This window comes from Oryzias melastigma, linkage group LG6 (assembly GCF_002922805.2).
Source record: "Oryzias melastigma strain HK-1 linkage group LG6, ASM292280v2, whole genome shotgun sequence".
In the NCBI taxonomy this organism is placed as follows: Eukaryota; Metazoa; Chordata; class Actinopteri; order Beloniformes; family Adrianichthyidae; genus Oryzias; species Oryzias melastigma.
In genome coordinates, this window is record NC_050517.1 from 28110615 (window position 1) to 28137516 (window position 26902).

Sequence of the window (26902 nt, forward strand, 5' to 3'; positions counted from 1 at the left end):
ATGAAGAGGAGACAGATCAGACCGGCAGAGAGAGTCTGCAGGAGCCGATAACCGCCAACGGCTCCCAGCTATCCGCACGGAGTGACGCTCCCAGTCACTGCGCTTTTTCACCAGAGAAAAAAAAATAAAACAAGAAGAAAGGGGGAGGAGGAGGGGAGGCAGAGAAAAGCAAGTGATACTAAAAGAGGCCAGAGAGGAGGAAGAGTGGAGGTGGGGAGCAGGAGAACCGCTCAAGCGTCTTTTTTTTACTCCTGCGTTCATTTTCCGAGCTTTGATGTCGGGCGTCCTGCTGCGTTCTTCAGTTTATTACCTCCTGTCTTCAGGCATCACATTTCCTCCATGGCTGTCTTCCTGCAGGCGCTCCGCTTTCATTTCTGCCGGCCTTGATGCTCGCCGTCACGTTCCTGCATCTGCGGAGGCCCGACCGTCACCAGGCGACCCCTCAGCAAAAGTGACCATTTTGGTCAAACTTTATCACATTTTTCCATCACTGCTAGACAGAAAAAACAATAAATTTAAGTAAGAAATCACTAGAAAGTAGTAAAGTAATCCTTCCATTAGGGATGGGCTACACTTTGAAGATTTTTTTTACATAAGATAATCAATACTACTGATTAATCCTAAAAACAAATCAAATACTGCCCAGATAACAGCTTTAAAGGGAAAGTTAAAAATACAGAACCATTCTTTCTAAAATCACCTACTGATGTTGGTCTGTGTTGTTGCTAATGGTAACACACAAAACTCGCAGCTTCTCTGGTCCTGTGACTGAAGGAGAAGTTCAACCGTCAACTGTCTATCTCCAAGAAGCCAAAATCCTTCACCATAAATAATTTACTTAATAACCACAAATATCTAGAAATGACACATCCACTTTTATTTTTTTTCCATTTATTAATTAGTAATCAATACTTTAATGCAGTATTCAATACCAAAATTGGTGATGTATGAGTATCTATATTTTGATACCTTGGTATCGTCTACTGTTTTGATCTAAATAGTTTAAACCCATACATTAATGTTTTTGTTCCTAAAATAAGAACAATGAATGCCGTTCTAACTTTTATTGAACATTCCTAAAATTAAACCAACACTTATAGTGAAATTTGAGTTTTTTTTTAGTCTTAAGTCAAGTTTTCTGTCGTCAAGAGAGTGCAGCAAAATGATTTTGGTTCATTTTTTTCGTATTTTTCATATTTTTGTTTTTTAGATTCTGGCTATTAATGTGAAACAAACTGCTGATTTTGAGAAAAGTGTAGCAAAATAAAGTTGAAAGTTGGTAAAATATTTTGAAGGTCTGAAAACAAAGTTTGAAATATTTGCTAGTATGAACACATTCGCAGTGTTCAACAACAGTCAGTGTGAAGACGATCACAGACGAAGCACAAAAGTGACTTAAATAAAAGCTGCAGTTTCCGTCCAGCAGAGAATCTAAATCAAACTTTTCCGTCTGCAGATCAAACCTAATAAAACCATCATAAAACGAAGCAAGGAGCCTTCTGAATAATACTTAACTGTTCCTATATCCACATTTCTTCATGCCACATCTGTCTGAAGGAACTAGAAAAGATGAAATCCCTTTTTTCTGTTTTTTGCTGAATGAGAGTTATAAAAATCTAAGAACATAAAAACAACAGCATTAGTCTTCAAACTCTGCAGTGTAATTTGGTCTGTATGGAGAAAATATTATAAATCTTTATCAAAGTATGTTTTCCTGCTGAAGTCGGTCTACATCTGAACTGTATTTGTTCAGGTTTTCGTGCTCTCAGGTCTTCTTAGCCTGGAAAGATCTAATCCTTCTCACCTTCTGGATTTTTAAATGAATGAATTAAGGATTTGAATGAAAACTTCAGATGTTTGTATGTTTTTTGGTAAATATTTAGTCCTCTGGTTTCATCAGGAGGAAACTAGTGAGGTGATGGAAATGTTTGGATTCAGATCAAAAAGGAAAATACTCTTAAAAGTCTATAGGCAATATCTGACACATTTAAAAATAAGTTATCTAAGTTGATGGATGTCATCAGAGTGGAGTTCTGAAGGGTTCTGCTGGTTCAGAACCTGTTTGTCTATTTTTTCTGAAACTCCAGAACTTCAGTGAAGTCTGCGATGGAGGTGATGACTCTGACTCCTGATTGGCTGATGGACTTGTCTGTCTTGAATGAAGCGTTTTAAAGATGATTGTTTTGAGAGGAAAACGTTTTTGCACATCAGTTTTAGAGGAACAGAACCCATTTCCACCGCCGCTGAATGCAGGCGGAGAACATCGAGGCCTTCCTGCTCTCGCCGCCGCCGATAAGACAGAGATGTTTAAAGTGCAAAGTTGATGAAGAGTACTTCCTCGGCGGCGGGTAATTGTCTTGGCTCTGATCAATAAGTGGCTCCTCTCCAGAGCCTGACTCCATGTCAGGTGCCTCGGTTTCCTCCTCTCCTTTCCATCCTCGCCTCCTCCTCTGAACATCCTCTTTGAATGTTTCTCCACTCTCTGATTGTCTGATACAGGCACTCCTCCTCCTCCTCCTCCTCCTGCTTTCAGGTCTGATGTGTTTTTTTCTTTTTTTTTTTTGGTGTGCGGCGAGTTATTAGTGTGAGAGCGGCGCGCCCGTTTAATCAGCTTGTTGAGCATGCAGGTTTGATGTGCGTTGTCTTTGGGAGGAATCAGCGAGCCTGGAGCCGCAGGTTTGATGTGGACGCAGAGTTAATAAAGCAGTATCTTCAGCGCCTTCATCAGCTGCAGCACTTTGTTCTGCCTCACAGACTGACAGCTGCTTTCCAGCTCCTCGCTGCTCCTGTTGCTCCACGCCTCCGTCTGATCTCACCCGCCTTCCCTGCCGTTGGATAAACCAGCAAAGTATTTCTAATCGTTCCTGCTTCATTCTTTCTCTCTGCTGATTATTAATCAGCTATTATCTGTTCGGAGGGACACAGCAGTGCGTTAAACACGGCGTTTATGATGAAGCTGTTGTGAGGAAATGCTGCTTTTTGATCAGTGTTGTTGTTCGTCTTCAGCCGGGATCAATAACTCCGGATCTGTGCTGCTTTTATTCATCAAAAAGCTGCAGAGATGAAAAAAGCCTCATAGATTTATTCATATGAACAAAACCAACTTTGTGTGGAAAAGTTTTCTTTAAATTTGGACTTCTCTCTGACCATTTTTCTATATTTGTGCTTAGTATTTTTTTGTTTTTACAAACTTTTATTTATTTTTTTTTGTTTCCAAAATTTCCTCTGTATTTGCTTCTGTTTTCTTAAAGTTCCTGTTTAGTTTGAGGATCTGGAACCTTTAACTCTACAAGAACCATTTGGTCCAATTTCTTGAGAAAGCTGCAAAGTCCCACTTCACTTTTATAAAAATTAACTTCTATTAATCTTTTTTTGGACATTAAACCATTAATGTATAAAATGTAGCTTATAAATATTTAAATTAAGTTATAACTTTCTACATAGTTTTGACAGCAGCACTTACAAGTTCCTTTCAAAATAAAATCCTTCTTGCACCAAAAATGATCCTCCAGCTGAACTAAAAAAGCAAAACTTGACTCACAATCAGATAATTAGTGCAACTGAACCAACTTATCATAGAGGTCTATCTAGAGGTCTGTAGACAGACCTCTAGATAGACAAAAAATATTTTCTTTATGACAACAGTTAACCTAATCAAGCAGAAAGAAAAAAGTCTAATGGTAAGTCTTTAAACTCTCACTCTGACCATCTTTGTTAAAGTGTTCCAAGTGGTCTTTTAATTATGCTGTTTTAGTTAAAAAAAAGAAATAAAAAAAGGAAACTGTGTCATTTTCTAGGACATAGTTTCTGCATATCAGCAGAAGTTCATTAGGAATTTACCTCTGAGTTGTGGATGAGATTGTTGGAGTTATCCTGCCCCCTTTTCCCATTATCCATCTGTTTATGGTCTCTTTGCAGAGTTGCAGACCCTCACAACCCCAACATATCATTATAAGTGCAACAAAAATGGTGAACAATATCTGAGCTGCCCAGTTGTACGGTTTTGAGTCAGACGATTAAACCAAAGACGCACAATTTGTCTGTAAGTGATGCATCAGAGAGGATCGGAGCAGGAAGACTTTGGCCCCCCCAGCATATTTTCTACATCGCAAATTAGCTCTTTTTAAATAGCATTTTTTATCTGCTTCTGATTAACAACAAATTAATTAAAGCAATACTCAGAAATGTAATTTTGAGCTTATTTTTCTTTATATATGTCCTCCATTATCAGAAAAATGGCTCAAGAACAAGTTAAAAATACCGAAGTATGTCTTTAAGACATTTATAAAATAATAGAAGAACCTTACATTTTTTTTAACATGTTCTTGTTGCATTTTTCTGATAATAGTTGAAAGATTAAAACTGACTATTTCTGACTATTTATTTATTAAAATCGTAATGGATCAAGAGCAGATAAAAAGCAGCCTTCTTAAAAAGCTCCAAGTTGTGATGGAGCAACTGAAGTGGGTGGATCAAATACTTCCATTTTAATGCATCCACTTGCAGAAAAATAGATCCATGAACGTCTTTATTTTCCTCATCTGAGCTGCCATCTGGCTCCAAAATGTACAACTGTATAACCACAAAATCACTCGTCATTTTTGTTGCACCGCGAATGTTAGCTTGGAGTTGTGAGGTGGTGTAAGCTACCATTAGAAAGTGTAAAAAGGGAATGATGGGATACCAGTGGAGGGTTACTTCCGCATCAACAGCTCATAACTTAAAAACACCTCACAGGTTTTTTATTTTGGTCTATAAACATCAAACATATAATTGAAAGACCTCTGGGAACAATTTTACGATAATTATACTGGACTCTAACACCAGAAAAAAGGACATTAAAGTGATCTATTCTAGATGTTTCTGGAGAGAAAGGGTCTCATTTGGGCAAGATTTCTTAGAAAAGTGAAACTTCTGTTTACTGTGAGAATCTATAGCAGACGGATCACAAAGAATAAATTCTCTTTACATGTAAAAGCAGAAAAAATGAATAAATGACAGTTTAAAAATGCTTTTTAAGGAAAATTCTGGGATAATAATGACATGAAAGTGTTTGATTGTCTCAGATCTTCACTGATGTTCTTCAAGAGCTGCAGGAACATGAAGAATCGCTCTGATCTGTTCTAAATCTGGGCTTTCAGAAGCTTAAGTTGAGTTTTCTTTTGGAAAACTTTCTGTTCCTCCTGGAAAGCTGAACGTGGCTCCTGCAGGGTGATATGCCCCGCTTTTTTTTTCCTGGATATCAGGCTCCAACAATTAGCCCAAAAAAGTGGTTATAATGTGGCCAACTTATCACGCCATCCTCCCCGCCAAGCATCCATCCGAGGCGGCGGGGAGGGAGAAGTTTGGCGCTGCGGGATGAAAGTGGAGGAGAAGCGGAGCTGAAAGTTTTCTGCGCTTTTTCATGTCCGACAGCAGCGATGCGGAGATGGATTCATTAAAGCGGAGCCGTAATGAGGAAAGAAATCCAAACTCCGACATTTTCAACTGGAAACATAATTGGAATTTTACACACAGAAGTCCCTTTGTACGACTGTGATTAAAGGGAAATTAATTGTATGAAAAATGTCCTCCCAGATACTGGAAATGAGATCAGGCGCAGCGCAGAAAGAGTCTAAAAATATTGTGTACAGGATCGATGATTTCCTGCGCGCCAAGGTCCAAATCTGGCTGTTTCATTTTATCTGAAATGAGAGTGAAGCAGGCGGGCGTGGAAGTAGAAATTAGCCTAAAGATGTTTCATTTACAAAGACAGAAGCAGTCGATTGTTTCCCAGCATTATCTCTGCCTGCTTTTAATTGCTTTGGAAGTGAAATTAACAGAATTAGAAAAATTGCCTCTCCCTTTTCCTACAAGCCGCTTTATTCACGGGTATTGTTGTGCGCTTTGTATAGATTATAGACTCCCATTGTTCCAGTATTGTAAATATATACGCCCCCCAGTCACGGCTGCGGCGCCACAACCATAGTCCCCCCACCACCACCTCCCTGATCTCCCTCTTCTGCGCATCCTCGTGAAAATTAATTTACAACCTGCTCTGGAACAGGGGGGGTTCAAAAACAATGTGCCTTTCCAATAAATCTTCATCGTCATGCACACGAGTCTCCCTCAGCTGACTGTTAACCGTCTCTGCGCCCTAATCCTGTTAAAGTGGAGGATGATGAAGATCCGGACTGAGGAGGAGGAGGAGGAGAAAGCTTCGAGGTTTCTTTACGCACCAGAAAGAATTTCATTTACAGAAAAAAAGTATTATTAATGAAGCGCTCTTTAAAAAAAGTGGCATTAAATCCATATTAAGTGACTTCCATTTCTGGATGTAATCTTCAAACAGGCTGAAACAGATCAAAAGTACTGTATAATTACTCTGGTCAGCAGGGATTATGAGACTGTAATCGATAGCGATCAGCCCTCCACTAATCACTCTTTTAGCTGCAGTTTTAGGTATACTGTAATTTGGCTTTAAGGTCCCCCTCGGCTTCTTGCTATTAATCTTCTGGATTAGTCCGTTCAGCGTGTCCACTTCTACCAACCGTTTTTTCAATGACTCTTTTTTAAAATAGTCTTTTTTTCCAGCAGAACATGTGATTTTCATGTTTTTATTGTGAAAATGATGAAAATCCTTTTGTTTCTGCGCTCTCTGGGTGCACTGGACTCAGTTATTGTTCACACGAGATTTCCCCACATCTTTAAAAGACCCAAGTCCACAAAGTGTGGCATTATTATTGATGTAGAAAATATGCTGGGGAGGGTCCAAGCTCCATGCCCCGCCCCATTCTGATGCATCAACTTGTAAATGTCTAGATCCATATATGTCTTTGTTTTCCTGGAAAGCTCTGATATTACTCTCCATTTTTGTTTCACTGGTAAAGACGCTTCTTTGTGGGTTACTTAGAGAGAGATCCAAAGACTTTAAAAGCACACCTGTTGCCCCGCCTCTTTAGGTGCATTCTCATTTTGCGTTCTCCTCTCTGCAGGTTCCCTTGGCGACCTCGACGGCGGTGAGGAGAACACAGCTGACACCATGAGCTTATCCGGAGAGGAGGGCGGAGCCTCCGACCTGGAAGACTCTGCCGAGGGCGACAGCTCCACCCCTCCGCCGTACACGCCGCTCTACAGCGAAGGTGAGGGGGAACGAAAACCTGTTAATTCTTGTGCTAATGGGTCCAGATGACGCCATTCTTACATTGACGTGTTGTCCATCCCATGACAAATGTGGATGAAGGTGGACAGGATTTCCTGTCTTCTACAGACACCAGTGACAATCATGAATCATTAAAAAAGAAGTTCAGGTGCTGTCTTGTGGGGTCCAGATAACCTCACTCCCGACGTCATACCTAGGATAGCACAAGAGTTACAGGCTGGTCAAAGTGTCTTTTGGCCGGTCAGACCATTGACTGTATATGAGAACTGGACTGAGTGACTCCTCCCCCTGGCGTTCCAAACAAGAAGTACCTGCTGGCGTCAAGAAGCTAAAATCCCATAAACCTCTGAAGTGAAATAAACAGCTATTTCTCAGTCATTCGATTTGGCAGAATCCAACATTTTTCGGGTGATTATTTTATTTTGTATTTTAAGTTATTCATGTTCAAAATTAACCAATCAGAGTTGCACACTGGAGACATTTGATCTTTCACGTGTGAGGGGTTTGTACTTCCAATGAGTTCACTCCTGATTGGCGAGAGTGGTTGCCATAGAAACGATGACTCAGACCAACGATTCCAATGACTGATGTCATCTGGTTCTAATTTTGGTTCCCCATTTTTTTGCGATGTCCATGGTCCAAAAAATTGCATCTGAAGTGAGTTAATTCGGTTGGAGCCGGAAGCCAGTTCTTTTCCATGGATGACGTCACTCCATCCAGTTCTTATTTACAGTCAATGGTCAAACATTGAGTCAATGGTAGCATTTCGCAATAAAACTCAAGAAAAAAAGTTCAAATTTCTGTTCTAAAGTGAGATAAACTTATCAAATTATGAAAACCTGCAGGAATGGGAACTTTCACATAATTTCTTCTGGTTTAATGAATGAATTAATTAATCTTTTTTCAGTAAAACTCCTGGTTGTGTCTGTTAAAAGAATGTTCTATCAAGTTTAAGTCTCTTCTTCTGCCTCCTTATTGGTTCTTTTCTGCATGAAGGAACTTTTCAGCGTTATTTAACTGCGCTCGCTTTAGGTTTTGTATTAACAGAGATGTATTATATTATCGGTGGTGCTCATGAACCTTCATAGCCAGATATGGTAGCTTTCTAAAATTAATCATCGTTCAGAATCGGATGAATGGAAATATTGTAAGATCTGTGTGTTTTCTGGCATTAATTGACCGACAGATTCCTCCGATCTGCCACAGAAGGAAGTTCTCCAGAAGGTTTGGAGTAAACTCTGGAGGGCTTCAGTTCAAAGTGACTGAAGACAGATTTATCAGCAGAGCAAAGAGCGGAAATACATAAAAGAAATGCATAAATGATAAAAACAAAACAATCCACAGCATGAATTCAGGAACAAGTTAGAAATGTCATTGGGTAAAGGTGATGAACATGAAAGAGCTTTTCATGATGTGAAAGTCAGATTTCTTACTTCCTGTTCAAAAACTCTGCACCATCGCTCCAAACAAGCAGCTGTAGGAACTTTACAAACTCAACTAGACATTTTTTTTTCAGAAAACTAACTTTCTCCAGCATTACTGCAGTCATTTTTTGTCTTTCTTTGTGTGGCTAAAGCACCTGCTGCCTCTCACCTGAGGCAACCACAGCTGGGCAGATGATGCCTGTAAAGCCCCTCCCACAATTGTAGACTGTAGCAGAGAGGCTGACGGACATAAAATCCTGCCCACCTTTCGAGGGATCACACATCAATAAATGGGTGGGGTCATCTGGACCCCATAAGATAGCACAAGGGATACAGTGAAAATTAAAAAAATATATATATTACTCTATTTTTGGGGGAATTCTTTACAAACTTTTTTGTGAACAGTGTCCAGTGTTTTGTGTCTTGTTGTGTTTGCTATCTTTAAAAACACAATCTTCAAGTATTTTGTATATTGAGTCTACATTTTGCAAAAATGTCCTAGTGTTTTGTTGTATAGTGTGTTCTGTTTGCTGTGTGTTTTATTTTTTGACAACAGACTCTTCATTATGACCTCAAAGTGAACTTTTGACTCGAGAGTCAAGTATTATGTAGTATTTAGTCTATATTTTGAAATTATGTTTGGTGAAATTGTTCTTTTATTTCAGGAAGTGTGTTTTAAGAATTGGAAAAAAAAACTATTAATTTCTCCTGTATTCTGAGTATTACAGTCGACTAATCGACTATTAAAATACTTGACTAATTTAATAGTCATTACTTTATAACATATGGAGTGTTGTAAAGTTGAAAGTTATAATGGCAATCTGTTAGCTTGTTTGAATATTTTGGCATTTATTCAAGTTTTTTAGGCTATTTTGGAGTTTAGCTAAAATTTCAGCTACATGATAGCTATTTTGGTTAATTTAGGATTTTTTTTCAGTTTTTTAGGCATTTAGCTGGCTATTAGCTTCAGCGTTTTCAGCTATTAACTTCAGCATCTTCAGCTATCAGCACTATCATCTTCAGCGGTCAAATTCAGCTTACAGCATTCACTCTATCAATATTGCAGGTAATGTTATCTAGTTTTTAGTTAGTTTAAAGCTACTTACGGCTACGATGTTTGCTTTAGATCCAGCTTACGCGTGACCTGATTAGTCGACTAATCGGAAAAATAATCGATGATTAAAACAATCGTTTGTGGCACCACTAGTTTATTAAAAAGGGAACTTCTCATACTACACAAATTCATCCTCCTGATTGGTCAAAGTTCAACTGGTTTAACTTTAAACGCATTTTGAGTGGGGACGTGTTTCATATGTAAAGCCTGAAAACAGACTTAAAAACTTAAGTTTTGAATTCATCAGCCACAAATTGTGCATTTCCTTTGGCTTTTCATTGGAAGCGGTCGCTCGAACGCGTGTTTCTGAGCCCGGCCTGAATGTCGCACGAGCGTGGAGTTGGGAGCAGGTGTACCTGAAGGCCGGCTCCAGAAACAAAGCCGCATCTGCGTCACGTCCACGGCGAGCTCCTCTAAACCCATCCAGATGTCTGCTTCACTGTCAGTTATTAGTGGTTATTACCCGCCTTATCTGCTCATCAGGACTTTGTTTAATCAACTGACGTCTACCTGTTATCAAAGAGGAGACGTTAACGTCACCCAGAACCGCACTCACAAAAACATGAAGTTTATGAGGCTGCAGCCCCCGTTTTATCTCCAATGTGTCTGAAGGCAGAAAAACAAACAAAAACATTTCTGTGGGCCTCGACGAGCCGTCCCCCCCTTCCTGCGCCTCTTATCCCGAACCACAGCGCTCCGTGTGATAGCACACTTTTCACTCATATTCTTTTGACTTATTCAAGATTTCACCAGCTGTGTGTGTGTGTGTGTGTGTGCGTTTTCTTTTTTTAATCTCAAAAATTCCTGCTCTTGTGAAATTTGGGGGCTGAGGGTGATAAGCGTCTGCTGGTTGGCTCGGTTTGATAAACCCATGGAAATTCTGTCAGGTGCTAATCGAGACAAGATTAGAGATTAGTTGTGTGTGTGTGTGAGGGTTTGAGGCGAGGTCGGGTTGTGTGTTAGATTGCAGAAGAAGAGGATGAAAGAAGTCAGGCGTGCTGCACGTGTGCAAATCCATGGATGGTGAACAGTTTTCTCACACATCTCTGGATGTGCATGTTTTTAAACCCACCACACATGCACCCACGCACACGTCCCTTCACATCACTGTTGATTTACTCCTCTTCCTCATCCTTGGGGTTCCTCGGTTGCCCAGTGCTGCCATTATCAGCTCTCTGTAAATCAGCCATGTTTGACGAACCTGCTCTTTCAACCTGGGATCAATACTAGTCTTTATCTGACCGGCGCTGGCTAATAAAGGCAGGGCCTCTTATCCACCATCTGGAAGACACACACACTAACACACAAGCACACACAGGAGTGATAACCACCCTGATAAGTTGTGCAAGAAAACCACATTCTCCCAGAAACAGAACCGAGCACTTCACCGTGACCCACAGCAGCTGCATGAACGCTCGCACACAAACACATGCATGCGCAGCATCACGGAGGAGCAGCTGTCAGGTGATTCTTCTCTTCACTCTGCTGTTCCTTTCCTTCTCTCTTCTCAGAATCGCTCTGCAGCTGCAACAACCTGCAGAAACCAGCAGAGCTCTTCTTTTTTGAAACAATCACTTTTATTCATCACAGGAAACCTGATAAAATCCACTTCTGCGCCCATAAGTTAACTCCTCCTGACCTCCTATTGTCGCGCTCTCGTTTGAGCCAATCAGAGCAGCTTTTGTCTTTTTTTTTCATTCCCTTTCATCAGAATCAGATTAGCGGGAGAAGAGACGGCGCGCGTGAGAGGCGGTAAGCTGAGGTTTCCTTGGACGGATTAGCAGCAGGTTCCCCGTTTCTGCTGAATGTTTGTCTTCCTCTGCTGGTGGACCCCACATAAACCTTTGACCCTCGCGTTGATCACGTCTTCGCTGGATGTAAATGTTCCCTTTTGAGTTAATCAGAGGAAAAAGTCATCGACAGGATGCAGAGATAAATCTGCAGATCACGTCTTCCAGCCCTAAAATGACTTACAGCCCGTCAGATCTTTCTAGGCCTTCAACTGAGCTTTGATAAGAAACTGCACATTCCTGCGAAGCTGCAACAGTTTCAGGCTGATGGGATCTGAGATGAATCTTAAACAAAGTTTTAAAAAAAGTGTTTTCTACTTAGTTATAGAGGATTAATGGTGTCAGAAGTGAATGATTTGACCTCAGATTCACCCGGAGGATCTCCCACCTGTTTAAGGTTTTCTGAGAAACAGAAAATAAATCAGATTTTTTAAATTACAAGGTTTAAATCAGTAACGGAGCTTATTTTTAACCCAAAGCAAAATATCAAAATGAACATATGAAGGTCCCACAAGCATCCTAAATATAATGAAACCTCCAACTAGCACCTGTGGGATGCAGCAAACATGCCAACTCCCATGTTTGCTGCCAAACATTCGTTTCTGATGTTCACCTGGAGGAGAACCAGAACTGTTTAGTGGACCTTAGAAGGTTCTGGTTCTGTTTGTTTTAATGTCACTTAAAATACAACTAGTTTGATTTTAACTTAAAGGTTCTAATTTACTTTAATGAACATTTAAAGCTCATCAAACTACATTTTAGGAAAAATTGGAATCTTGAAATAATTAACGATTCAATTTGATTTATTACAATTCAGGAGGAATTGATTTTAAACAATCTGATTATGAGGCGATTATCAATGCATTCCAGATCAGCATTTATTTTTTGAAATGTTTCATTTTATTACAAGACACTAGAATATTTTGAAGATGAAAACTTTAATAATTTATAAACAAAACCAAAACATATTTTTTCACAGGAAAATTGTTCAAAAGCAGTGCATTGTGGTCTATATTCACCAATCTTGACGCGAGATTCAGGAGGCAACGATTCAATATGATGCATATTTATCCACCAAAGTGCATTTTTAAGTTAAAACTAGCTTTTGTTTGATAATCAGAAATCTTTCACAGCAGCAAAGGGGAAAAATGTTCCCTGACCTCAAAAACCTTAAATAAGATAATGTTACATTTTATCATTAGACCACTTGAATTAAACCACTATATTTTAGTAAACTATGGTCTTCTACAGTCTCCAGATTTGACCCTCTGATTGCCTTGTATTTGTTGTTTGCACAACTGTCACATATTTTATTGAATATTGACATAAATCCTTTCTGATTGGTTATAATTGTATTATATTATAACTGATTAGAGACTAAAAAAGTGAAAAAAATAAGACGAGAAGCAAATCTGGCGAGAAACATCACTCTGGAAATGTCTTCTTTGGTCTTAGAGTTAATTTTATTATTTATTTAAGTTCAACACGTTAGAAGGTAATTGTCTGATCGATCACAAAGCAGAAATAGTTTACAACTGATCTGTTCTAGTCATAAAGCAACATGAGCATCAGTTTCTGATCTGATGTAGTTTGAGTAATGACCTGTCTGTGTGAAAGCTTTAGGAGGCCGTTGATAATAAAAAAAAAAACCTCACAAATTCTAGTTTTATACTTAAAAGCTGTGAGAGTTCAGAGCAGGAGTCCTTCAGTTCTGCTGTATAACGATGCTTGTGTCTGATGTTCCGCTGTCTGCAGCCGCCTCATTCAGTGGCGCTTTCACTTCATCACTTATTTTCCTAGTTATTCTATAAATGTTTTATGTTTATCCAACAAATAGCTCTAATATTTTATGGTTCCTCTCTTTGAACTTCTATGTTCTTATTTCTCCTTCCAAGATACAAGAATGTTTTTTTTTTCTTCTTTAAAACGTCTCAAGTTTGTGTTTACAGTTTGAGTCGATCGAGTTTTCCAAAGTCTTGTTGTTTCCTATCAATGGTGCTGCTCTTCTTGGTCCCTGAATCCGTCCTGGACATGATTCGTAGAATGGATCTCTGCAGGCGGATCTCTTCTGGTGGATCTCTGCCAGTGAGTCTCTGCCGGTGAGTCTGCGGGCTCACGTGTCCGCAAAGAAAAGGCCGCGTTGAAACGCTCCCAAAAGTCTGGAGGCGAGGGAATGTCGGGTGACTTTGCCCTGCAGGTGTGACGGGGAAGTTCAGCTTATCAGATTGATGGAGACTGTCTCGCTGAGCGGGAAAGAGGAGGAGGAGGAGGAGGTTTGGCAGAAAAGTGTCTGTCGACTCCTCCTGATACCTGCCTCCCTGTCTGAGATGATATGGGAGATAATATTGATAATATTAAATGCAATAACTGTGTCTCCAGCTCCCCTCCATGCTGCAGCCCCTGCAGGATAAAATCAATGTGCCATTCAATGTGATTTATAGCTGAAAATAATGGCACTGTTTAGGCAGGGGGAGGTGTGTGTGTGTGTGTACAGTAACGGCTGAAAGGTGGACGTGACGTGAAACCAGATGCGTGCAGTGTGTGTTCTGACGGATCCCACGATGAAGATCCAGCCTCCTCGTCGCGGTTAATAACGGAGCGTCACGTGGTCGCCGGGCGTTTATGGCAGATATCGACTGGGTACTATCGCTGTTTATCGAAGCAGGAATGTGAGGGTAAACACGGCCTTTGTGCACACGGCTGAGGTCTTATCCGCGGGGGCCGAAAACGGGGGCGGGCTTTTCGGGAGGAGGCGGAAGTTCGAAGGAGGAAGGAGGTTGAGGAGCGGATAGGAGTTGGGAGAAAGAAAAGATTTACTGAAGAAGTGACAGAAAGTAAAGTTTTGTTTTCTTATGATCTTGTGGAAATGCTAGCCCTTTTTCCTGTCGTACTTTTACTGCTTTTCGTCTTGTTTCACAAGCAGGTTCATGTCTTAAATTCATGTTTGACTGGAAGGTATCCAGGTTCTCCACATCATCAGTCTCCCACCTCTGTGCTTTACAGTAGTGAAGCGTTCATGTAACTCAACTGATTCCGTAGCAGAGAAAAGCTTCTTTTTTAACCAGTGTGTCAATTAACGTGTTCTTTAGGCCTGTGTTTCTGATCATCAAGGGTGCCACGACAGATGACTGAAGTAAAGTAAAACTTAAAGCTGTAGGTGAAAAATGTGGTATTTAGAAACCCCCGTGCACTTTCATTTTTGTGTATGTTACAGGATTTACTTAACATTTATAAATGTTTTTTGTTTATGTGTGTGTACTCGCATGGATATTTTTTAACCAGTTTTATTTGCAGTTTGCAGGTTTAATTTTAAGTACTGGATATTGTTAACACTTTGCACAGAGTTTCAATTGATTAAATTTTGGTTGGTGGGGTTCCTTGCGGTTTTTACCAACAAAATAAGTGTGCCGTGGCTCAAAAAAGGTTGAAAACACACTTATTTAGGCTACAACTCCAGTGTTACGGGCTTAACTTTAACTAAAAATGAGAAAAAGTTATTTAGATCTTTAGAAAGAGACCTGTATATTCGTCTAATTCTACTGGGAATCATGAGAGAAATCCTGAGCGTCTTCATAAAAGTGCTGCGACTCCTGTGGAACGGAGACTTAAACTGGTTCAAAACTAATCTAGATGTAATTTATAAATCTCTCGTTTGTGATTGATTGGTCAAAGATGCAGCAGGAAGTAGACAGAGACAAAAGATCACAGTCAGAGGTCACATGGAGGTCATTTATGATGTTTAGCTGAATCCGACAAGCTTCTTTGTCCATCAGTAAATTTGCATTTTTTTCTGTTTTAAACAGATTATTTTTGAAACATTAGTCATGGAGTATTTACACTCAACCTTCAGAGTTAGCTTTTAAAGAACTCATTTAATCAACACATTTATTTATTGAGCTTTATGGCTTTTATGGTTTATCATTTGTGCGTCTTTACCCTGTCTATCTGTTAATCTGTGCAGTGCCTCCTCACTTCCTTCCTTTATGTAATCATTTTATCATATTTTTTGTTGTTGTTATTCCTTTTCATGAAGTGTCTTGTGACTTTTTACAGTTTTAGCTAATATTTATATACGTCTTTTTTGTTAAGCACCTTCATCTGTGCTGTCAGAGGTTTTAACCTGAACTGAGAGGAAACCTTCTCTATGTTTTTTCATTTGGACTCCTAAATGTTGAACCTCCAAACTGTTTGGGTAGGAGGAGAAACCGTCGTAAAATGATTTAAAGACTGATGTTGAAATGACAAAACTGTGCACCGTTACTGATGACTAACTACACAAACCTCCCCTCTGAAAGTTTTTATTCAGAAAATACTTTCTGTTTCTCACATTTAATTTGTATTAAACATTTGAAGCCAACGTTTCTTTCGCTCAAACCAGGTCTGATCAAATGAATTCTTCTGAGAACCACCATCTTATCTGGAAGGAGCGACAGAAATCTGTCAGAATTCATCAGAATCTTGTGCGAGCATCTCTGCTGCTGGCAGATGCTTGTCTGCTGGATGGTTCCAAGAATTTGTCTTGTGAGACGTGGAGGCTTCTGGGTCGTGATGGCATCAAGCGGACCGGGCCTCGGTGCCGTGGAGCTCCCTGGTTAGAAAGTGCTCGTCGAGGCATGTGAGATCCAGCTCGACGCAGTCGGCTGACCTTCGGCCTGATGATGTGTAAGACAGATCCACAGGTCGGATAAGGGCGGCCGCGTCGATGCGGCTATTAATCTAATCTGACTAATCATGAGTCCAGCTAATAGCGAGAAGCCCAGCAGTGCGATGAGCTCGCTGATAACAGCCAGAGAGGCAAAGTTCAGGGTCCACACATGCACGCTTTGCAAACACGCACAGGTAGTGGTGAAAGCAGCGGCGTGCGCGCGCAGCAGCCACGTCTTTGATCAGGGAGGCTGGCTAATCGGCTCTATCGATGGCGGCGAGATCGGAGCTGATCAGGTGGCCTTCGGGATGAGGAGGGTAGTTAGACATCTAAGCTCTGGTTTGTTTCCAGAAACGCGGACGCAGGATTCAGGTGGAGGACCGGATGAGGACGGCGACGGAGGGGAGGAGTCAGCTCCTACGCATGGTGGCGGTGAAGAAGATGAGAAGGTTGATGAAGAGGAAGAGGAGCTGCAGTGGAAAGGCCCAGGTCTGTGATACCGGGGGGGTTCAAACAGCAGATGCACATGTCGGTTCATTTTTTGGTTAGATTAAGTCTTGATCTGAAGCTAGATAAACAGCACAGGAAGTTCTCTGTTAACCAATCTGATCACATCCGTAAAACTGAAAGACTCAAAATAACATTTTGAGCAGTGTGGGCTTTTTTTTTTTTTTAGTCACTTTGTGCCAGAGTACAAACTCTACTGACAGACACAAAACAAGAGCAGATTGTAAGACGTAGATCCTGAGTTCTGCCTCAGAAGGAAGCTCTAGCAGTAAAATAGTCGCAGATCCACGCCCCTGCTCCATCCAGGCCTCGCCGTCTACCACACCTCCAGGTTTGAACCTCCGCCGTCAAGTATTTTGTCAAATTTAGCTTCCATTCTGTTAGAAATCATTGATGGATAACGTAGCAGCCAGATGGGGTATTTCAGAAACTGCATTTCTTGTGGTGTTTTTCCACCTTGAGGTGGTTTCAGGGGTCCGTACACCTGCAGGATGACGGCGGGGAACGTGGTTGCCTTTCAGATGGTTTTCGAGTTCACGTGTTGTCCTGCAGACACGTAAGAGAAAATATATTCAAGGCACAAAAAGACTTGCAGCGAAAAAAGGGAGATAACGAGTAAATCGCCATAATTTTATTATTTATTTCCTGTCTTATCAAGGTTTGTTTGCTTATTTATTTCTCTCTGTCTGTTGTCTTCAATGACTTAAACAATGCGGGGAGATTACCGTACTATCTCCTATTATTTCCTTTTCAAGCTGCGCTCGTTTTGTGTGTGTGTGTGCGTTTTAATTCGTGAGCCGCAGACGAGAGGATGTGTTCATTATCGTCCTGTCCCAGCCTCGTCCCTTTAACAGTAATTGGAGCGATATTAATTGCTGCGCGGCGGCTGGTTGATGGTAGCACCATGATGCTGCACTGATACAGCCCTCCCTTCTCCTCTCTTTTTTTTTTATTTCCTCCCTTCCTCACAAACTAACTGCCGGGTGAGGAAGGCAGAGCGACGGGGGAGGGGGTGAGAGCGGGGGGGAGATAGCTCCTCTATCAGCTCCGGAGCAGGCGCTGTCTTTATCAGGAGAACGATTGGCAAAAAGGAAACTTTGACCGGTCTGAATTTTTCTCTTATCGTCGAGCCCCCCCTCCCCTCCTCCTCTTTCCTCCAGCCCTCCCTCCTTCCCTCCATCCATCCATCCACCCTCTCCTCTGGTCTCCCCATCACCACCACCCCTCCCTGCGTCTCCTCGTTTCTACCATTGTTTCTCCTCCTCAGCACAGGTGTTCTCCGTGTGTTAGAGGCCTTTATCTCCTCCGCTGGTGTTGACATTCCACTCATTTCTCCCTGTTCCTGCCTTCCACTCCTCCTTCTCCTCAGTTCTTATGGTTCTCCCCATCTGGGAGAACGATGGCTTCTTCTTTCTGTTTTTTTTTTCTTTGCAGGCGTGTTCTGTATCTGAAAACTAGTTCAAGTGAATTTGACGTCACCTATAGAAATTACCTTCGTTCTAACTCCAACCAAGAGAAGTCAATTTTGTCGCAATTTCTTTTTGGCTTTGTTGGAGCCAGACGTTGTCAGTAAGTAGCTTTTGGTCCAAGTCGGTTTGAGTCATTGACTGTAGAAACAATGGACAGAGTGAAGGGTGACATCGCTCATGGAAAACGCCTTACCTCCATGACTCACAATATGAGGCCAAATCCGTCACCATTGCTTCCTGATACGGGCGCCGCCATTTTGGAGCCAGATGTCAGTGATTAGTCCAAGTCGATCTGAGTCACTGACTGTAGAAACAATGGACAAAGTGAAGGGTGACGTCACTCATAGAAAATGCGTTACCTCCGGTTCTAGTGAAATCAGGCTGAATCTGTCACCGTTGCTTCCTGATACAGGCGCCGCCATTTTGGAGCCAGACGACAGTGGTTGGCCCAAGTCGGTCTGAGTCATGTTTTTAGGGGAAAAACAGGGAAACAGTTGTCAGTTTTTCCAAGTGCACACCCCTTCCACTGAAAGTGGCCTCAGGAGAAGCTGTCAATCAATCGATTGAGGCGGAGCCAGCGGGCACCACATGCTGTTACTACGGCATCTGATTGGTCAGTTTATAATGTGAATAACTTGCGAAAACAAAAAAAAATATCTTTAAAACAAAGGATTAAAAAAAAGATGTTAAGAAGGCATCAAGACATGAATGGTTATTCTGACAAACAGAATGACTGAAAAATAATTATCTATTTCTCAATAGAAGTCTATGGGGTTTTGACTTCTTGGAGACAGCAGGTACTTCCTATTTGGAACACGAGTGGGGAGGGGTTGAGCTGTCCAGTGATTCTACAGTCTATGGTCTGAGTCAACGTTTCTGGACAGGGACCTGGCTGCAGACAGTATGGCGCCTAGCTACATCTGCGGAAAGCAGAAATTTTAAAACTTATCCTAGCAGTGTTCAGAATTGTAGAAAACTTTTAATAAATCTTAAAACGGGAAAAACTGTAACTGTTTGGGTTGCCTGTTAAAATAAAGTTTTCTTCGAGTGACTTTTGAGGACTTCTGAACGTTGATGTCTGCTGCCTGGTCCTCTTGCGTTTCCAGATCCACTCTTGTCAATCTGGAGTGATCTTGTTGGAAGGCTACTCTCCTTCCACTTGAAGGCGGGCTACAGGTAATCTGTCAATCAAATGTTTTGAACATTGAACATGGGGGCCAGTGGGCTCCACCTACTTTTATTGAGGCATCTGATTGGTCAGTCTATAGCTTGAATAAGTTTCAATAAAGAAAAAAGTATCATAAAATAAGAGGATTATCAAAAAAATGTTAAAAAAGGTAGCAGAGCAAGAACGGGAATTAGCCAGGATTTTGGAAACTTCCTGTTTGGAATGCCAGGGCTGAAGGAATCACTCAGTCCAGTTCTCATGCAGTCAATGGTTCGGACTCCGCCGGTTCGTTAAAAGTGTAATCACATGTGGAGTCAGCAGCCTCCTGTCTGTGACTCAACGCGGCCGTGACCTGCTAACAAGCTCCAGTCATGGGTTCCTGCAGCCCAAACAAGCTCACTTATCTCCCACAAACGCCTCGTCTTGTTTTATATTTGCGTTTCATGATGTTTGGGTGAGTTTGGAGCTCATGTTCAAACTGACATGTTCTGCTGTCTTTGGGTTTCACTGTCAGTGAAAGCACTTTGAAAAGTTTCCTGGGAGCTGCACGTTTTCTAGTGCTGGTCGTGGTGTAGAAATAGGGCGGTCGACTTGTTTGGATTCGGTCCTGCCCGCCCATCTGTCAAAGTGTCCTGGGCCGGACACTGAGCCCCACACTGCTCCCCGTGTTTATAGGTTAGTGTCAGTGTGAATAGAACTGTGACTGTAAAGTGTTTTGGGCTTCCTAAGAAGGCGGTAAATGGATATAATCACACAGTCAAAATAATTGTTGCCCCCCATATAAGACAAATGACATAAAGTTTACAGTTATTGTTTACATTCCTTTAGGAAGAAAATAGCACTTTCACAGAAATGTTTACTAAGGCAACTGATAAAAAAACAAAAACAAGATAATCTCAACTATTAATTTCCTTAACAACACAACCAATATATCATCCCACAATCTAGTAAATCAAAAGAAACAGAATTTACATCAATTCATGTTCTATAGTTTCCCAAAAAGTCTATATAAAGGTTCACATTTTTAGTATATGTTTGTCTTTCTAGAGCTAAATAGTCTGTTTATTTGTTTACATTTGAGAAGAAGGCGTATCCATGATGTTCCTCAATCAATCTTCCTGTTGGCTTGTAAAAGTGCAAAGTCAATAAGCAGTAACTGTTTTTGACTCACAGCAGTCTTCTGGGTACATTTCCACTCTGCACTTTTTAAACAATCTGTTGCACATCAAATTCTCAACTTGGACCTTCCAGATATTGACTAAGGCAAGTTTATTTTTTATAGCACATTCTATGTACAGAGACAATTCAAAGTGCTTTACATAAAACATTAAAAGAAACAGTCAAGAAATAGTAAAAATGTGATCATTAAAATAAAATTAAAAGAAAGTAAAAAGATTTTAATTTAAAACAAGCATAGATAAACAGTGCGGACGTAAACTTTTGAATACATGTTAATCAAATACAACTGAGAACAGGTGAGTCTTTAACCTGGATTTAAATACACTGAGTGTTTTAGCAGATCTAATGTTTTCTGGAAGTCTGTTCCAGATCTGTGGTGCATAGAAGCTGAATGCAGCTTCTCCATGTTTAGTTCTTACTCTAGGAACTGATAAAAGACCGGATCCTGATGACCGGAGAGGTCTGGCTGGTACATACTGGGTCAGGAGGTCAGTCATATATTTTGGTGCTAAACCATTCAAAGCTTTATAAACCAGTAACAGAACTTTAAAGTCTATCCTCTGACAGACAGGTAACCAGTGTAAAGACCTCAGAACTGGACTGATGTGGTCTACTTTCTTGGTCCTTGTGAGAACCCGAGCAGCAGAGTTCTGAATAAGCTGCAGTTTCCTGATGGATTTTTTTGGTAGTCCTGTAAAAACACTGTTACAGTAATCAAGTCGACTAAAGATGAAAGCATGCACTAGTTTCTCCAGGTCCTGCTTAGACATCAGATCTTTAATCCTTGAGATATTTTTGAGATGATAATAGGCTGATTTAGTGACTGCCTTAATGTGTTTATCAAAATTTAGGTCTGTGTCTATCACTACACCCAAGTTTCTGGCCTGGTTGGTAGTTTTTAGTTGAATAGATTGAAGCTCTGTAGTGACGTCTAACCTTTTTTCTTTAGCCCCAAAGACAATAACCTCAGTTTTGTTTTTGTTTAATTGAAGTAAGTTGTGACACATCCAGTCATTAATGTCCTCAATGCATTTACCAAGAGCCTGTACAGGGCCTCGGTCTCCTGGTGTCAGTCTAATATATATCTGTGTGTCATCTGCATAGCTATGGTAACTAATGTTGTTGTTCTTTATAACCTGGGCCAGTGGGAGCATGTAGATGTTAAATAGAAGTGGTCCCAGGATGGAGCCTTGGGGCACTCCACATGTAATTTCTATTGGCTCAGAAGTGAAGTTACCAATTGACACAAAATATTTCCTGTTTTCTAAGTACGTTTTGAACCAGTTTAGTACTGGCCCGGTGAGACCCACCCAGTTTTCCAGTCGTCTGAGTAGTATTGTGTGGTCGACTGTATCAAACGCAGCACTGAGATCCAGTAAAACTAGCACTGACATATTTCCACTGTCTGTATTCAAACGTATGTCATTAGTCACTTTGGTCAGAGCCGTTTCAGTGCTGTGGTTCTGTCTGAAGCCGGACTGGAAGACATCATAGCAGTTGTTATTTATTAGGAATTCATTTAGCTGATGGAAAACAGCTTTTTCAATGATCTTACTTAAAATTGTCAGGTTTGATATCGGTCTGTAGTTGTTCATTTGAGTTTTGTCTAGACTGTCCTTTTTTAGGAGAGGTTTGATTACAGCAGTTTTCAGTGGTTCTGGGAAAACGCCAGATGTTAACGACAAGTTGACAATCTAATTTAATTTAATTTAAATATGTTAATCTGCCATTCAATTGAGGCTAGGTTGCATAATTTGCGTAATAAAACAGTTTGTAGATGTTTAATTTGATATCTTAACCCTATATTACCATTTGTATCTTATTTGATACATGCATATCTGAGATGCCTATCTCATTAGCATGATCCAAACTTTCATTAAAAACCCATTTATATAACTTATTCATTTTTTCTGCCTTGTAGTTCATCATTATTCCACTAGGGGCAGTAGAAGTGCTTTTCCTTCACATTTCAAAATGGCTGCTTCCCCAAAAATGCTTTTTTGCAGGAAAAGTTTAGCAAATTTTCGTAACTTTATGGTCCGAATAAATTCTCTATTGTTATTCATTTTTTTAAATGACTACTTCATTTAATGAAATAATGCTACATTTGTTGATAATTAATTCTTTATAATATAATTACACCATGTTAAAAATGTATGAATCAAATTTGAGACAGTGGGTAAATAAGGTGTTTTTTTCATGTCAAATTATCATATATACATATATATTTTTTCTCAATTCTTTAATGTAATGAGCTTTACATGGTTAAATTAAATCATTTAATCTGAAAGATCCATCAACTCTCCAGAATAGATCCATTATTGTTCAGTTGACGATTAAAAAAAAAAGTAGTCTGCAAATATTTCAAAAATAGCCCCGCCGCTCGATTTACGTCAAACAGAAAAGATTTGAGTTTGAATTAAACTTTCCTGCTCTGTTTTTCCTCCAGTCCAAAACTTAATCTGCTGTTTTATTTTCTGTCACATGTTGATTTCTAATCTGATGCCTGCAGTTCAGCTCAGATCTTTTCTTCTGTCCGTCATCCGCCTCCGCCGCTAAAATATTCAGGCCGCCTTGCTTTGCTTGGAGGAAATCTGTGACTTCTAAACTTCATGCAGGCTTTTGTCTAAATTCACTGAATGTTAATCTGCTAATTATATTTCAGAAGATTAAAAATATGAATTATTCTTGTCTGAAAACCTTTAATTCCTAGATATGAAATTTTTAATTTCCCTTTCTGGGCTCAGTTTGTGTTCCAGCCTCTTGATAGTAATCTCTTTAATTTATTCAAATATTTTATTCAAATCAGTCTTTGTTGCGGTCATTACAGCTCTTCACACGGACTGATATTAACATAAAAGAGAGACAAAACAACAACAGAACATTTCCATTTGTGCTTTTTCCTCCTGCGGACAGATAACAGCTGTTCGGAAGAGGCGGTTTTTCTTTTTTTATTAGAATTGCGATGAATCCCAAGAATCCCTGACTTGCAGGTTTCTGCTCTTCCTGCTGTCTTTTAAATAAACCTTTTGAGAACATATTTATCAAGATCTTCTATTTGTTGAGAGAAATCTAGAAACTGAAGACATGAAAGCAGAACTTGTCTCTGAAAAAGACTGATAGAATAAAGAAGGTGAAGGTGGGCGTTTTATAATCCTTCGGTCCGCTCTGTGTGATATGCAGAAATGAGGAGAAGGAGCTTCTTCTGGATGACCTTGCAGGCGGCAGGGTTTCTCCTGACTGCTTACATTCCTACTACAGAAATCTGCATCGCAGGAATGTCTTGTGGTCTACTTTGTAGCATCATGCTGATTTTCCTCTGCGTGAACTAAAATCTGTGGCTTCAGGTCAGAAGTTGACACCTATCATGTTGGCTGAGGCCTGTAAAATCTGAGATGAATGATTGTTTATTGTCCCGTTTGCACGTTATAGTTTTGTGTTCTGCTGGTTGTGGAGTTTAAAACGTTCTTTAATTTTATTTTACTTTTCTAATAAACCAATCCACGCTTTTATTCTTAGAACACAGTGGATTCATAAATAGTCTTTGTAAAATGTTCACATTAAATTTTAATTTTTGCTGTTCGAAACCCTTGTGCTAACCTAGATATGTTTGCATTAAAAGTGGGGTCACCTGGACCCCTCAAGACAGCACACTGAACTTTTTTTTGGTTGTTTTTTTTCCTCCGATGTTTTTGATTTTCACTGGTATCCGTTGCAAACATAAAATCCAGTCTATCTTCATCCACATTTGTCATGGGATGGATAACAGGTCAATGTAAGGTCTGGGTCATCTGGACCCATAAGATAGCACAAGGGTTAAAAAAAGTAGTAGTGAGGGTCTGAATTAGGTTCAAATCACCTGATGTTCCTGCATTGCAAGTCTTTTAGGGTTTAGGAAGTGCTGAGTGAATTTGGATGTGGCTGGGTGTCCCTCGACGGAATAACGAGGTAATGCAGTCAGTGCTGTAAGTATTGCGTAATGAGGAAAATCAGACACTTCGAATTACCTGATGGAGTCCTGCAGTTTTCCCGTGTGACATGAATGAAGATGCTCCATCATCTGACAGCTCGTCTTCCACAGACACACACCCGACACACACAGACAGAGTAATTTAAATTACCTCCAATAAAGCATCGTAATAGCAGGCGTAATAATAGTTATTATTATTTACCAGGCTGTGTGTGTGTGTGTGTGTGTTCAGCGGTGTGGGTGTTGGGTTATCATACAGTAGTTAATTATAATGGAGCATGAAGGCGTGCTATATGCATATTATCAGCGCTCACAGTCTCATTTCTTTGCTGAGGAATGGGAGATGTTGGCCGAGTCGCATTAGCATATTGAGCACAGAGATTCTGCACCAATGAGAAAAGGGCTTCAACACAGCCTCGTCACTTTGATCCACCTGACCCTGGATGACTGAAGCATATTTCTACGGAGCTCCAGAGTCTGTTTCCGTATCAGTCTGTGATTCAGTCATCTCCTCCCTGTCTGTTTGAAGGCTGTTTCATTGCTGTTTCTTGAATACTTGTTAGCGTTTGCAGGTAGATGGTCTTTGTTTTGTGTGAAAATGGTCTCTGCCAGCTTTTTAGCTTCTCATCCTGCTCCGCTGCGTCACCAGTTAGCTGGTTTTCAGTCAAGTTTACTTGAACAAAATGTCTTTTTTTGTTCAAATCTGATCATATTTGTCATCTGCTATTCCACAAGTTTCCATCATTGCCTCTGGCTCAAGTTCTCTCCCAAACCATAACAGCATCTCCACCGTGCTCCAAAACTGCTATTGCCTTATCATAATAATAAGTATGATCTGCTGGGACAAATATTTAACATCACGCTGAGATGTTCATAATCCTCCAGAAGCCCTGAAGTTATTCAGAAGATCATTTCCACCGAGATCTACCACTCTGCCTGTTTCCAGATACCTCTACACAGTTCACCTGGAGTCGGACTGAGTGCAGAAACACCTGAATCTGTCAACCAGTCAACAAGTCAAGGACCAGGTTCTGATCTTCTTTAGGCTAACCACAATTTCAAATCGACAGGTCAAGGACAAAAAAACCCAGACTCACATTTGAATATATCTAAATATTTAAGTGTTTTTTTTTTTTTAATCACTCCAATAAACCAGTTGGAGATCCGATTGGACCTCCAGCTGGTTGAGTTCATAGAGAACGAAGATGGGGATAGAGGGGCAGATGAGAGTGGAGGAGATATGGTTTGAATTGTGTGAGAACATGCTGAGTTTTAAAGTTCAGAGATAAAATATATGTCGGGGGGGGGGGGGCAAAAGAAGGGTAAAAGTTTAGGAATCAATGTGAACAAAAGATTCAGAGTTATCCAGCTCTGAATGTGAATTCAGAGGTCTGAGATGAAGGTGGAAAATTCTGACCATGAATTCTGTCGCATCTGTGGAGTGAAAGGAGAGCAAATTACTCCAGAGATGATGGTGGAGGTTCGTTAGCTAAATGGCAACCACATGGGTTTTTTATGTTGGTGGTGGTAGATCCGGACATTTTTGGACTCAAATCCCCAAATTGACCTCTTTGAACATCTGTTGGTGTCAGCAGCTCACTCTTACCCAGTATAATCCCCTAAAACAATCAAGAGTGCTGTTCCTCAGAGCTCTTTCGTAGAGCCTCCTCTTTTTATTGTATTAGTTCTGCATTGAACTTAATCCTGTTTCATTTTTTGCCTCATTCAAGCTGAAATCTCATCAGGTAGAATTTTGATCTCTCTAAGATTATGATTCGTGACCCCGTTTGACGATTGGCCGTACCTCATTTATTCTGTCGTATTCTCAGATAAATCTATAAAAACATTCTTTTAGAAAACTATGTTCTTTTCTGTTGTTCTTTAACAGAATCAACTTAGAACAATACTTGTTCTCATCTGTCACCATGGTTTTGAATGACTTATCGCGTGAGTTGATTTGTCTTTAGTCCCATTAATATGATTTAATGGAAACAGTGTAATTGCAAAATTGGGTTTTTTCAAGAATTTTTTTAAAGTTTTGTGTATATTTGTAATGGAAACGCAGCTAAGGACTTGGACTTCCTGCAGTTTTGTTTGGTTGGAGTTGTGTGCTCCTCACAGCCGGTCTGACTCTCCATCATCCCTCTGTCCTCTTTGTCTCTCTGTGACCTCCCTCCATATCTGCAGCCGGCAGACTCCATGGCTTCTCGTGATGGGGAGGGGCTTCTGGAAGCAGCACACCTCCACCTGTCAGCTGCAGTTCCTGTGTGCCGATTATCGGCTTTGCATTTTCACAGCGAAGCTCAAATGATGTTGGATTGAACAAAAATTCCTGGCCAAAAACAGTTCAACTCTCTGATCATACCTGGAAACTTCGGTGAAATGGTGTGAAGTATCATCCTCTCAGGATCTTCACAGCATATTGTGACTGCCCCCCCCCCCCCCATCGCTGCAGCCTGCCTCCATCCCTGATGATTGATAGGCACGAGGCTCTA

General features: G+C 40.5%; 1 protein-coding gene across 1 annotated transcript in view; it reads left to right on the forward strand.

Moving 5' to 3' along the window:
- zfpm1 (zinc finger protein, FOG family member 1) overlaps positions 1-26902 on the forward strand; it is a 102642-nt gene that overhangs the window by 40235 nt on the left and 35505 nt on the right. The window contains exons 2-3 of the mRNA XM_024280970.2: positions 6975-7121; positions 16466-16603. Coding sequence (XP_024136738.1) covers positions 6975-7121; positions 16466-16603 — 285 coding nt within the window. The remainder of the gene's footprint in view (positions 1-6974; positions 7122-16465; positions 16604-26902) is intronic.